Genomic DNA, 15,060 nt, shown 5'->3' on the forward strand with positions numbered 1-15,060 from the left:
GCAAAAGGAAAAACTCCCTTTTAAGAGGAAGAAAGCTGTGGCAAAACTAGGCTAAAGCAGAGATGGCCATTAGCTGTGATTGGTTGAGGGTGAGGGGAAAGGATAGAGTAGAGGGAGATGGGGTGAAAGAAATTCTCCAAGACATAAATACTCCAAACATAAATTGATTCAGAAAAAGTACAAATTGGTGTTAAAATTTCACCAGAAGGAAGAAAATTTAGTGTCTGGAGCTCAAAATGTTCTGTTTTCCACCCGACCTTACTGGAGTCATTCTTGATTTGTGTTTTGTTTGTACAGTAGGTGTCCTGTCACAGTTAATTCAGTCATTGTCATATACACACAATGCTGATAAACATTGTCAGAGTCTGGTTTTGATCATTAATTTGTACTCTATACTTTTGTTAATCTAACTAAACATTAATAACAACACAAGGTCAAAAAATATTTGCACTTACAGCAAATCAATTTTCTAGTAGTGCTCCAAGGGCAAAAGAAGAATTTTTGCAGCAGAGCTAGCTACTGAAGGATTGCGTTTATCAAAGTTGTCTTGAGCATGGTAATTTTAAAATGAGCTTTGTGGGAAGATTTGGAAATGAGTGTGAGTGCATGAGAGGTTTCTACACTGCTCAGAAAAATTGAAGGAACACTTAGAGAGCACATGGAAAACAAATTCATGCTAGATATCTATACTGATATGGACCGGATCGTTTGTTAGGAACAAAAGGATCGTTTGATGGGAATGAAAAGTATCAACCTACAGAGGGCTGAATCCTGAAAATCAGATTGAACAAATGAGGCATCAGTCTAGTCCATTCTGCCAGACTTTCATTGTAGTAATTCAGCAACTGAGGTACAACCTGGCAGCTGGACCAAAACATGATGTCCCTGAGGTGTTCTTTTGGATTTAGATCTGGCAAGTGTGGGGCACAGTCAGTGGTATCAATTCCTTCAGCCTCTAGAAACTGTCGACATACTCATGCCAAATTAGGCTGGCCATTGTCGTGCACCAGGAGGACAAGCATGCACCGCAAAAGCATGGCGTCATGTTGGGTCTGAGGATTTCATCCCAATACCCAATGCCAGTCAGGGTGCTGTTGCCTAGCCTCGAGAGATCTCTGCATCCCTCCATGGATATGCCACCCCAGACCACCAAACAGCAATCATGCTGAACAATGTTACCGATAGCATAATGTTCTCCACATCTTCTTCAGACCCTTTCAGGGCAAAAGAAGAATAATTTTTGCAACGTAGCTAGCTACTGAAGGAGCTAGCTCAGGCAGACCTTTTCACATCTGTCACTTGTGCTCAGGGTTAACCTGCTCTCATCCGTGAAAAGCACAAGCCATGAGTGGTGGACCTGCTTATTCTGATATTCTGTGGCAAATGCCAATCAGGGTAGAGGATGTCGGGCCCTCAGGCCATCCTCATGAAGTCTCTTTCTGATTGTTTGGTCAGAGACATTCACACCAGTGGCCGGCTGGAGGTCATTTTGTAGCTCTGGTAGTGCGTATCCTGTTCCTCCTTGCATAACGGAGCAGATACCAGTTAAGGGCCTTCTATACCTCTTAATCCATCAACAGGGTTAAGAGCCATAACAGGAGGGTGAGCTTGAACAATAGGCAAGCATCATTTGTTTGTGCAGAGAACAGAACCTGATCTACAGCAAGTAGGATATGTGATTATGAGCAAAAAGACCAGTTTTGTTTTCAGTCTGTAAACAACTTAATTCTGTTGTGAAGCTGTGAGAATTTAACAAATTTTTAATGTTAAAAATTATGTTGCAGTTTTTAACTGTGTCTTATTAGCTTCATTTTCAGACCCAGAGATTACTGGTTAAGGTGAATTTGTATTTACAGATGGCATCAAAAACTGCACAGTGTGAATGCAAGCAACTCCTAGTTCAAGCAGCAAGGTGGATGTCTCAGCCAGATAATGATGTTAGCCATGTTAGCCAAAAGATGCTTTTTACAGAAGGCGGTTAATTCAAAGCAAAGATGTTAAAGGATATCAGACTAAACAGTAAAACACAACTGTTTCAGACTGAAAACTGTCCTTGGATGCAGTTTTCACTCCTATTAGAGACATATATATCTTTGTGTATAAGTGTGCTTGTGGTGTCCTCATTAAAAAAAAGATGCCATTTTGTTATTTAATACAGTTCATTTAATGTCAGATCAGGCTGGGCATACTCTAAAAATAGCCTGTGCATATGTAGATTGTTGCCGAACATTCTTTCTTTATAAATACCAATTTATGTGAGGAATTTTAAAACAAAAAACAAGCACATGCATGATTGTTGTGTACATACCTCACTTAGACATCCAGCCCCAAGTTTTATTAGTTTTTAAAAGTTGTTAGAGTTGCTTTCATTCTTGATCTGTTTGCTTCTGTCAAATATTTTTGGGAGATACTGCACATCTCTTTCTATCTCTGTTTCTCTCTTAGATGCTCCAGAGGGGGGTGGGAAGGGCTCAGGCGGTGCTGCACCAATTGGTGATGAACTGGATATCTTTGGACCAATGGTCTCCAACCCGCTCCCCTCATCCAACAACACACAGCAGGCTCAGGTAATGCACTCTCTCTCTCTGACTTTCATCAGCTGCTTATCACTGCAGGCAGGCTGCAACACACAGAGTCTGCAGAGAAAACACACACACAGCAAACACACCATCCACCTTGTACGTGGCGACACACACTCTCTGAGGATCATATCAAAGCAAACCCCGTAGACTCTCTTTTATTGAATTAATTTGACCAGTGTCCTTCAAAGGAGAGTGTGTGTTTGTCTGACAGGGAGCAATAACGGCGAGCTGCTACAGTGAAGACAACAGCTGAGAGTGATGGAACGCAAGCGAACGCCATCACTGAATTTGTTGTTTTCTTCTTTAAGATGTTATCTAATTAATGGAAATGAAAGACACTATATAATTCAAATGTAGAACGACACGGAAATGTATAACACTACTTTTTACCTGTTGTTTGAAGCTGTGACTGACCACAACCATATTGGTGAAAGATTAAAATACTTACATTTAGCCCAGTATTTCAAAAACTGGCATTTTAAAAGAACAGTTTTCAAATTTTAATGATATCTGTCATATTTCAGAATACTGACAAATACTGTTTGAGGTTGAAAATGTCAGTTTCATAGCCTGGACCTGTAACCAGGGGCTACATGTTATTGTGAGCTATGCAGACCGAAATGTTCATGTGACCTGTGTGTTCATCACATGTTTGATAAACAAATGTAATTGTTATTATTTTTTGGAAAGTTGGCTTCATATTCAGCTATTATAAATAGACATTTAGCAAAAAATGAGCAGTACAGTTGTGAAAAAGAGTTTTTACAGCACTGCGAAAAACTAAGTATGTCTTTTTGGTGTGTCCGTAGAAATTAAAAGGTAAGTAGAACCCATGTGTTGCTTATCAAATAGCCTTGATTATTTCTAAGTGTGAAAACATCTATAAAAGAAGAGTTGTGACAGTTTGATGGTTTTTGGCATCATGTTAATGCACCTGGATGTGCCAAACCTCGCAGGAATGGATATCCTAGCAAATTCACCTCAAGGTCAAATCCTGTTATGCTCAAATTGCAAAAAACCCAAGAGCAACACCTTTGACTCTCCATGGCTCGGTTAGCATGTTAAATGTTAAAGTCTATGACAGTAAAATTAGAAAAAGACTTTCTGAATATGGCTTGTTTGGAAGGGTTGCCAGGAGAGTGCCTCCTCACTGTAAAATAAATGGTAAATGGCCTGTATTTATATAGCGCCTTCTAGTCCCTAAGGACCCCAAAGCGCTTTACATATCCAGTCATTCACCCATTCACACACACACTCACACACTGGTGATGGCAAGCTACGTTGTAGCCACAGCCACCCTGGGGCGCACTGACAGAGGCGAGGCTGCCGGACACTGGCGCCACCGGGCCCTCTGACCACCACCAGTAGGCAACGGGTGAAGTGTCTTGCCCAAGGACACAACGACCGAGACTGTCCGAGACAGGGCTCGAACCGGCAACCTTCCGATTACAAGGCGAACTCCCAACTCTTGAGCCACGATCGCCAATAAGCACGACAACACAGCTTAGGTCTGCTGAGTTGCATCTGAACAAACCACAAGCTTTCTAGAGCAATTTTTTTTAGACAGGCAAGATCAGAACGGATATGTTTGGTCATAATGCAGAGCCCCACCAAACACAGCATGTCAGCACAAACACCTCAGCTCAACTGTCAACTCTGTGGTGCACGCTTGTTTTGTATCCTCAGGACCTTTGTACCTTGCAGGCATTGGCTCAACCATCAAAGTATTCTAGTCAAATGTGACACCATGTTTCCAACAGTTGAAGCATGGTCCAGATTGGGTCATGCAGCAGGACAAGGATTCTAAACACACCAGCAAAGCTAATCAGTTCCAACTAATACTTTGACACCAGGATCTTATATAATTGGGGATTGTTAGAATTTTAAAGACATCGACTATGTTAGGGTGAGTTAATATTGCATAACCTAAATACTGTTAGCATCATTTGTTTAGCTGCTTACAAATACTTCTAATAAAGATAACAACAAACAAATCTATAGAAGTGTTGGAATCTATGTTACGAAAACTTTACAATATATTTGTGCCTAGAAAACAGAGTTTTGTATGTAGCCCTTATAAGAGGGACATTGTCACAAAAGCGTTTAGGCTATGCTGAAGAATGTGTATGCATGAACAATGGGCCACACAATGTGGAAACAATCTGGGAACTCTTCCTGTGGCTCATGGAGCAGGGAGGGTTCCATCATGACCAGAATAATTGGAACTTATGATCTTGGTTCCTTTGAAATGTTGCATTGTAATGTGGACTAGGTCTGTGACACCTAGTAGTCAGCTGCCATCTTCAGAGTGACTTTGGTGCATCAAGACAGCAACAGATGGCCGTTAACAGTTTGCTATTAAATGGGGTCAAGTGGCTGTCACATGCAGTCTGTTTGTCACAATACAATGATTAATTGCATTAAATCTGTGGAAATCGCATATCTCTTGCCATCTACATACATAGATGGCAAGAGATTAAACAGAAATTTACCTTAACACTTTTAGTCAGAACCTCATGGATTTGAGACAGAAGTTCAGAAATTCCTTCACAAATAGTTGGTTAGTTGCTGCAGGGTGGTGATTTGATGCAAAATGACATAGGCACTCAGTGTAACCAGTTGACGACGAGTTGAGACGAGTCACCTATTGCAGAACGAGACGCATCACTGAATGGAAAGATTCTTGGAGCCTCCAAAAAAAATCTCCCCTTCTGAATCCTCCATCCATCCATCCATTTTCTTCCGCTTATCCGGGGCCGGGTCGCAGGGGCAGCAGCCCAAGCAGAGAGGCTTAGACCTCCCTCTCCCTAGCCACCTCCTCCAGCTTGGTGTTCCGGGGGAACACCAAGGCTTTCCCAGGCCAGCCGAGAGATATAATCTTACCAGCGTGTCCTGGGTCCCTCCTCCCGGTGGGACATGCCCGGAAAACCTCACCCAGGAGGCATGTTTCTCAGATGCCCGAACCACCTCAACTGGCTCCTTTCGATGTGGAGGAGCAGCGGCTCTACTCCGAGCCCCTCCCAAATGACCTAACTTCTCACCCTATCTCTAAGGGAGAGGCCAGCCACCCTTTGGAGGAAGCCCATTTCCGCTGCTTGTATTCGCGATCTTGTTCTTTCGGTCACTACCCACAGCTCGTGACCATATGTGAGGGTAGAAGCGTAGATCAACCTGTAAATTGAGAGCTTCGCTTTTACACTCTCTCTTCACCGCAACAGACCGGTACAGCGTCCGCATCACTACGGCCAACAGAACCACATCATCTGCAAAAAGCAGACATGAGATTCCGAGACCACGCAAGTGAACACCTTCTGCCACTTGGCTACGCCTAGAAATTCTGTCCATAAAAATTATGAACAGAATCGGTGACAAAGGGCAGCCCTGGCGGAGCCCATCACCCACCAGGAACAAGTCCGACGTATTGCTGGCTATGTGGACCAAGCTCTTGCAATGGTTGTATAAGGACTGAATGGCCCGTAGCAATGGGCCAGACACCCCATACTCCTGGAGCACCCCCCACAGGACCCCCCGAGGAATACGGTCAAATGCCTTCTCCAAGTCCACAAAACACATGTAGACTGGTTGGGCAAACTCCTATGCACCCTCAAGTATCCTCGAGAGGATAAAGAGCTGATCCAGTGTTCCACGACCAGGACAAAAACCGCATTGTTCCTCTTCTGAATCCTTTTAACTCTGTTTGGTTGTTTGCTGTTTTTCAAACTCTTTAGAGGTTATGGTTAACATAAATTTACTTTAGTAAACCAAACTAATAACTAAAACTAGATATGAAAAAAAAAATTAAGGTAATAAAACAACCAAAACAATTAAAAAGCCGAAAAGATTTTGTGAACTTGGAAAACAAACAAAAATAAAATAAAATAATTCTTTTAGTTTGTATTGATTAGGTCAAATTTGTTATCACAAACTGAGGAGGATGATGATGTCGGGTTAGGGTTATTATAAACAAGCCTACACATTCTGCAAACTAACTAACAGTAAACTGAATTAAAAACAAAAAGTTCAAACAAAATAAAAATAAAAACTAATAAGAAAATACTAAATTATAATAACTCAAATAAGTTAATAGTCTCATTACATTTTTGGCACCAAGAAATCATGTGTACCACCATGCACAGTCAACCCCAAAGATCTGAGCCTGTGAAAACCCTGAAATATGCTCCATGAATACTCACCGGGGTTTAAAGAAAATAATTACCTTTTCAATCACGATGACAATATTGGTTAGAGATGTTGAAATGAAATATTTATGAGCTATTTTCCTCAAATCATTAAGAGCATTTTTACAAAATAATTGAAACTTGGGAAGATGATTAAGGACAAGGAGAAGGCAAAAAAAATAAAGTAAATGAAGGATGAAGAGCAGAGATGAAGCTGTTGTCCAGTGGGTGTCTGCAGCCATATTGGGATTTTCATTTTCTGGGTAAACAAACAGGATGTTCATCCGAATGAGAACAAAAGAAAATTGGAAAAGAGGTTGATGCTTGACTTCATTTTTCCTCCTTTCCTGTGCTACTTTGTCAGCGACTGCTCTCATGAGGATGGGGAAGTTGTGTTGAATTAAACATTTTCAAGGAACTGTTCAGTTTAAAATGCGGTTGGCGTCTTTCAAGCATGGCCTTTGACCTTTGATTCACATGGAAATGAAAACTCACACTGTCAGGCAGAACCACATAATGTCTATTTATATAAATGGACAGTGTCTGATTAACACATACTTGCAGCTGCACAGTGCTACATGTTAAATATACGGTAAACACACACACGTATGTGATGAACTGTAAAATCTGAACTCACACACACACATTGAACCATCATAGTAAATCACGGTCAGGGTGAATTTCACTCTCTGACCTGTTCTTAGGATTCAAATTGTACACCTCACTCTGTCACATACACACACCCCGGTGCCTCCTGGGGCAAGACCAGGCAGTGGCTCACAGGAGACCCAGGCATAAAGAACAATTATGGGCTTCTGTAACTGCAAGCTCTCCCTGTGCCACTACCAGCCTCCCACTTGCCCTATAATCTCCCCTCCATGCTCACCTCCTCTGTGACACCATCTACTGCAGTGGTGCCTCACACGTTGGCTTATTTCCATATATTCATGAAGTTGTTTTTTTTTGCTCTGTCAGTGAAGCTCTGGTGTGGTTGCAGTGTAACACTGGATGCAGCTCTCCTTCAGGTCAAACAGGAAGAAAGGTGTCCGAGAGGACATGAAGACCACTACTGAGCTGATGTAAAGTTAACATAGCATTAATGTTTGTGTAGGTTCTCAGGCATCCAGGTGGTGGTAGTCTCAGGAGCCTGAAAAGAAGGCAACTGGACTTCTTTAAGGTTTTTATTTTTCAAGGTGAGGAGAGGTGAAATGTCTGCTTAGAAAAAAAAACTCGAAGAAGTCCTGTCTTATTCTTTTCAAGCTCAAGTGTTTCTTTTGCATTTCCCAGTTTGGTATCAAGCTTCTGCAAATTTGTTAAAGGCAATTTCTCACTTGGGAGAACAGCTTCAGCTCAGTGGGCCGTTATAGTTTATAGGCATCAAAGTTTCCATAAACAATATTGCCAAAGCTATAACAGTAGTTTATAGATTAATATCTAGTTTATATAAAATATAATCTGTCCATATATGTCAGGGGCTCACAATAATAGTGATATTAGCAGTAATGTAGCAGTTAGAGAGCTATAGAAGTTTTTAAATTTCATCGAGTATTTTAGGAAGAAGTGAATTCCTGCATTAACCCCAGCTGTCAAACAGTCACCACATGTTGTGTTTACTTTTGTTTGCCTTGCTTCGTTGTGCGTTTCTTCCTTGGTTCCCATTTTGTCGTTGCTGAGCCTGAATCTGTCTCTGCTTTCTATTCCCGATGCCGAAAATATCTCGACTCTGGAAAGTGCTTGAGTTGGCAGATATTGTAAAATATTTTTGGCTTTTCGGTTTTTCTTTATTATTTTTTTTCTCACATAGTTATAAATTGACTTAATCTCGCTTGTGTTTAGAAGACATCTAATGCTGCAGTAATAGCTGCAGATATCAGCAGTTTCGTTTTTATCATTAACCCCTCTAGGACATTATCTGCTCTGACAACAGTTGTAACTAACTAGCCAATCAGATGACAGAACAGAATGATATTCGGTAACTTAAAATGACGATAGGTGAGAGAAAGGTATCACAAAGTCGGCCGCGCAAACATCATAATCCATGGAGACTTCTGCCTAAGCTCGTCTGTCAGCCTGTCTGTTATTACTGCAAACAAGAAGGGGCTCAGAGCCAGTCTCTGATGTAACCCCACCCCACCTTAAACCCATCTGTCACTCCTACCACACATTTCACCACTATCTCACTCTCATCATACATGTCACATACTTTCCTGCCACTCCTGACTTCCTCATGCAGTACCACAGTTCCTCTCGTTGCTTTCTCTCAAATGTGTCTATAGAGACACCCCAGATCTTCTCTGCACTTCTCCATCAACACTCTCGAAGCAAACGTCACATCTGTAGCGCTCTTTCTCAGCATGAAGCCATACTGCTGCTCACTGATCGTCACCTCTCTTCTTAACCTAGCGTCAGCCTCTCTCCCATATCACCTTTACCTCTCTGCACATCACCCTTCATCACTACCAGTACACTTCTTCTCTATTCCTCAGGCGTCCTCTCGCTCTCCAGGGTTATATTAACAATCTGGTTAAAAAGTCCACTGCTGTCTCTCCTAGACATCTCCTTGTCTTACATCTGCACCAGCTGCTTTTCCGCTCTTCATCGTCTTTATAGCTGCCCTCACTTCCTCCTTAGTAATCTTCTAAGAAATTACTTAGTACCTTTCTGTCTCTGTCCATAATTGTCCTAAACTGCTGCGCATCCTTTCCACTTCGATCTCTCTGTTTAGTAAATGTTCAGTAAATGTCTTTTTCTCGTTCCTTAGTGTCAAGCCTCACATACAACTCATTGGGGTCCCTCTTTGCCCTACGCCTAGCATCCTGGTACTCCTCTCTAATTTCTTCTTCTCCATGACAATCACATCTTCCCTATATTTTCCCTTACCGTTTTAGTTGTACTTTCCCAGTCAACTAGCAACTCTTCCCTACGACCTGAAGCTTGTCTCAACTTCTTCCTGAACACAGAAGACACAAATGCAGTCAAGATTGCTGGAGTTTAATGGTTAGATGCCATCTGTGTCTTTACTTCCCAATCGTAGCTTAGCAAAACTAAGAAGGCAGGTGGTGGATTTGTAGTTGGTGCTTGTGTAGTTTGGAGGGATGTGTCTTTATTTAGTCTTTTACAGAACCAAAAATGTAAGAGCAACAGTGTGATAAACAGTGTGTTTATCCAGTCTAATGTAAGCTAATGATGTTGGCTTTCTGCCTGCAATATTAATCAGGCATTTACTCCACGGCCAAGAAATGGCTTTGAAATTACTTTTGAATATTGATTATTTTTTCAGGACATACACATGTATTGTGAAAAACTGGATGTTTTATATGTTACATGTAGTTTAGTGTGGTGTTAATAACGTTGCTTTGCGTATTTGGAGAAAATTACTTTGATGTTCTTTAGGATGACATTGCCAAAGTCAGTGCTCCTTCATCCTTTTCAGACTTTCTCTCATTTAAAAGGGAATATGCACACAGGGTGACCTCCATGTTATCTCTCTACCCAATCAGGATCGCAGACTTCACCTTGAGCCTTATGCTCTCACTCTGCCCAAACATATCTGCTGTACTAGGAAGATTCAAGGCCCCCCTCCCAGGGCCAGTTGACCCAAATTACTTGAGCGGATTATTTTCTCAAAAGCCTCGAGTAGCTGTGCAGGTTATCCATACAGCTACACCCAACCCCACATCTGATTTCAACATTATGCACTCCATACTGTACATTAATGCCACTGTTTTGCACATACCTACCTCTGTATATTTTATATTTTATATATCTTATTTTATTGTTTACTCTATTTCATTTGTAAAACATGTATATACACACTCACACACACACACACACACACACACACACACACGTAGAAAAACATATTTAGTACACACATTCAGTAATGTATATACCTTTATATATGGTACATATATTTATTACTTTTTAGATTAACCATTTTTATATTTTGCTTGTTGCACGTTATTGTATTTTGCACAACTCTGTTGCTTGTGAAGCTTGCACACAAGAATTTCACTCGCATGTACTGTACCAGTGTACCTGCACATGTGATGTGACAATAAAGGTGATTTGATTTGATTTGATTTGATTTTGATTTTGATTGCATCTGACAGTCAGACAAAGTTAAAAGATGTCTGCCTTTGTTTATCAGCCAGGACCAACAGGACTGATTGTTTTCTAGTTTCTTTAATAGTCTCAGTTTTTTTTCTTGAATAGCATCTCTAATTAAACAGTTAATAGAGAAGACATGAACAACATATTCATTATTCCAGAAAACAATGTCCCAGTGACATTCCTGGAGACCGGTGGCACTGTGTAACGCTACTCTGTAAATTTAAGAATTTATTTTCTGTACAAATGCAATTAATGAAAGCCATTAACAGAGCAGTGAAAGCTACATGAGTTTATTATTTGACACACTGTAGCTGTCGTATTTATCTGTAACTGAAACGGTCATTGACTCGGTGTGTGAGATTTACATAACATCAAGTCAATAAGTGTTATACAAGTGGTGCAGTCTTATTTTAGTTTCTTCTCTACACTGTATTCCCCCTTCCGCACCAACCACAGTTTGCCCTCTGTTTGCCTACACCTTAGACCTTTTTTCCCCCAACCGATTTTATGCTCTATTATCCCCTCTGTATGTCTCCCATCACCCCTATACTTCCATTTTCTTCTCTTTCCGCAGGTGCTCACCATTCATTCGCTCACAAGAATATATTTTCCTTGAATCTGCACACACAGCACTGTTTCTATTTATCCTTCCTCTTCATCCTTCAAAGGTCTCTTTCCTGCTGTGTTTTACACTTCTTTCCTTCCCAGTACATCACTATACTGCTTACAGTATATTTGGTTACCTTGATGGCAGCCAGTCTTAATGCAACATATTGAAAGTAAACAGGACTCAGTTTTGTTTGGCATTTTTATCTCATGTTTTTAGTTTCTTTTTCACTAAAATAATGCATACAGTGCTACGCTGAGTTGTATCTGTAGGTTTTTCTTTCAGCCTGCATACATACCATATATAACTGAACAGCCACTGAGTGCTACTCATATAGACTCATATAGACTTTAGAATGTATAATTTAGTTTTAAAAATTGTCGAAGTATTAATGATCTAATTATCAAGCACTGTGGACCATCCAGTTTTTCAGTGTACCATATACCGTTGAATCATCAAATCTTAACACCACATAGTAGGTAGGTCCATGTCTTGGAGTGGTTCACTTGCTGATAGAACACTTTTAGTCTCAGCGGTCAATCTTTGGTCAGATGTGGCTGCATCGTGTTGCGTCCCAGGATCTGGTTGAAGTTTCTTGTTATTTTCATTTCATTAGTAGTTTTAAAACCATTTCTTATCATTTGTACACTGACAACATTTAACTGTACCTCTCATTTAAACCTTTTAAAATTGGATAAATTATTAACAATGAATTGATTGATTTAATGCAATTGATGGTTGGATTGCAAATAACCCTTCACAGCTTAACACAGACAACACAAAATCTCTACTTATCACTCACACTAAATTAGACAATGTCTGGGGTCTTTCACATTTACTGTAAAAGCTAATTTATAGAATCTTTGGTTCAATTTTTGATTATTTTTTTTACTTTTAATGCCCAAATCAAGTCTCTTCCTTTTTCCGTTTAAGAAAGAATTGCTAAACTCAGGACTGTTGTCTCAAAACGTGAACTGCAGGTGCTCAGTCTTGCCTTCATCTCATTCTGCTTAGATTTTTGTAATAGTCTATTTTCTTGTCTGTCTAAAACGTCTGTTAATCTCCTCTATTTGTCCAGAATGTTGCGCTAAGGCTTTTAACTCTCTTTCATAATAGGGGCGGCTGTAGCTCAGGAGGTCGAGCGGGTCATCTACTAATCGTCTGTACTGGCTTCCCGGTCAGAGTTAGGGTCAGTTTAAAACCTTGGTTTTTACTTTTATTCCTTATGAGGTGAAGTCCCCACTTATTTTGTTAATTTACTCCACCCCTATTCACCAAGCCGGATCCTTAGGTCCATAGATAGAGGTGTTCTTGTTATCCCATGTAACCATCTTATAACTAAGGGGAATTGTGCAGTCCAAACTTCAGTGCTCTTTGCTCCCTTGACTCTGGTCTCTGTTTCATCCTTTAAGAAATTACTTAAACCTGCAAAAAAAAAAAAAAGAAAAGTTTTTTTTATTTATGCCTCTAAAGCACATTGTAACTGCTGTCTTGTCTTGAAAAGCACTATAGAAGTAAATTCTTACTTACTGGAAGTACTACTGTTAATGTTGATGTTTTTAAGTTTGTTTTATCATTAGTGTTAATATTAGATTTATATGAAACTTAATTGGGCTCACTTGTTATACTTTGGCATCCCTGAGTTTAGCTGGCACATACACCCACATACATCACGTCACAGATGTGTTGGACAAACTCATTTTATCTTAAACAATGTACTGATTTCAGTAAGGTTGCTTTTTGTACTGTAGCACTGACTTTAGCTGTATTACTGTTGTACTTTTTAATGCTGTTTGGCAGATTAGATAATGATAAGAATCAAATGATCCAGAGGGAGAATATTCGTAGTGTTGTGGGGCTAGAATAGACAGTTATCAGATTAAGGAAGGCCGTATCTGCAGGAGAGCTGCGATATCTTTCAAGGGCTTTGAATACTTCATAGACTACAAGTGAGTGTTGGATACTGGCTGTTTGAACCAAACAGGCTGCTGTCCCATGGCCCTCTGCCTACGGTACTAGACTATTATTTCAACAGTTGTGTTTTGTTGCTGTAACAGTTTTCTGTTCAGAAGATGGATTTTTTTTTTTTAACTTTCTGTATATTAACATGTTTTTCATAGTTCTGTCTTCAGATTTAATTAAAACTTGGGGGGGGGTCTGCTTTTGGAGTGAAGGTTTGCTTGTAATTGGAGACTTTTTTTTTTCTCCCAGAAAACAAGGCAATAGGTCATCTGCACGAGCAGGGTATTATCACCTATAGTTATTCTTAACTATACCCTAACTACTGCATGACCTTACCTTAACCAAGTTAGTTTTAATGCCTTAAGTTAAATAGTCTGCTCTCAGGCCTTGCCAGGGCATCAGATAGTAAGTGACACAGATGTTTCAGTCTCATCCCCATCACATTGGGATGCTTATAAAGGACCACTTGGCACCCCATTCAAACTCGATGAGTAATTTTTCATTGTGTAAAGTCATTACTATGAATATTACTATGCATATTTGAACACAAACTCAGATTTTCAGAAACACAGATTTTGGTGCCTAAAGCAAGTAAAAGCTGATTAAATACGAAACTTTGTGGAGTCTGTATGTTCTCCATGTCTGTGTGTCTCTCGGTTAGTCCTGAGATAGACTGGTGAACTGTCCGGGCTGTTCCCCTTCTCTTGTCCTTTGACAGCTTTGATTGGTTCCAGCCCAACCGTGACTCTAATGTAGCAGAAAGATGGACGGATGGAAGAAAGTAGGTAATCTGTGAGTGAAACAAGCAAATTCAAAAAGCAAAAATAAAATTGCTTAAGCTGGATGTGTCAACCTTCCTCTACCACCACTCTATGTATCTGCAAACATTTAGGCAAATCAACATAACAGCGAATAACACTGAGGTTATTGACTATTTTTCCCAAGAAAATTTCCCCATAATATGCAAAGGCCTAAAAAGTAATTATATTCCTATTATAACCAATAGAAGACCAGTTGGTAATGTTTGAAATGGCAGTTAAAGTTGATGTGTATTTGCTGCTTTTATAGCTCAAAGCGCAGCTCATTTTGATGTTAATAGCTGAAACTAATGGTGTGCCTTAATACAGTATCAAAACTGACACTGTTTTTGTTTTTCTCTGTTTGACCTTTGAGTTACTGTTGAAGTTTTACTAAAGGTACTGACTCACTGTAACACACGTCCAAAGATTCCCACTCGACTTGATTTTATTTATATTGTGTTTCACTCTTTCCTTTGTTCACAGTTCAAGGTTACTTTATTTGTCACTGTACAACAGACGTGAAACTTCTTGCACAACTTCTTAAAAATGGTTTTCCTTGTAAAGTATAAAAGAGTAAAAGTAATAACAGAATAAATGAGAAAAGAAAAAATGGAACAAAATAAACTTACAGTCAGTAATTTCAGTGTGCTAACATGTCCGTGAACATAAAGTGAATGTAATTCCCAAATCATTGTTTGGGTGAACTCACAGCACCCTTTAAAGTGGTGATGGTCTTTGTGGGAAAACTGTTCAAAAGTCTAGTGGTGTGTTTTTTTAATGTCCTGTATCATCTGCCAGAGGGAAGATATTCAAAGAGA

The 15,060-nt window shown here is 40.0% G+C and overlaps 1 protein-coding gene across 7 annotated transcripts in view; it reads left to right on the forward strand.

The window, feature by feature from the left end:
• Positions 1 to 15,060, forward strand: part of LOC100701755 (stromal membrane-associated protein 1) — a 152,429-nt gene that overhangs the window by 108,023 nt on the left and 29,346 nt on the right. For all 7 annotated transcript variants that reach the window (XM_019367024.2, XM_013275809.3, XM_013275807.3 and 4 more), the window contains one exon: positions 2,446 to 2,567. In XM_019367024.2, coding sequence (XP_019222569.1) covers positions 2,446 to 2,567 — 122 coding nt within the window. The remainder of the gene's footprint in view (positions 1 to 2,445; positions 2,568 to 15,060) is intronic.

The sequence above is a fragment of the Oreochromis niloticus genome, linkage group LG13 (genome assembly GCF_001858045.2).
Source record: "Oreochromis niloticus isolate F11D_XX linkage group LG13, O_niloticus_UMD_NMBU, whole genome shotgun sequence".
Classification (NCBI taxonomy): Eukaryota; Metazoa; Chordata; class Actinopteri; order Cichliformes; family Cichlidae; genus Oreochromis; species Oreochromis niloticus.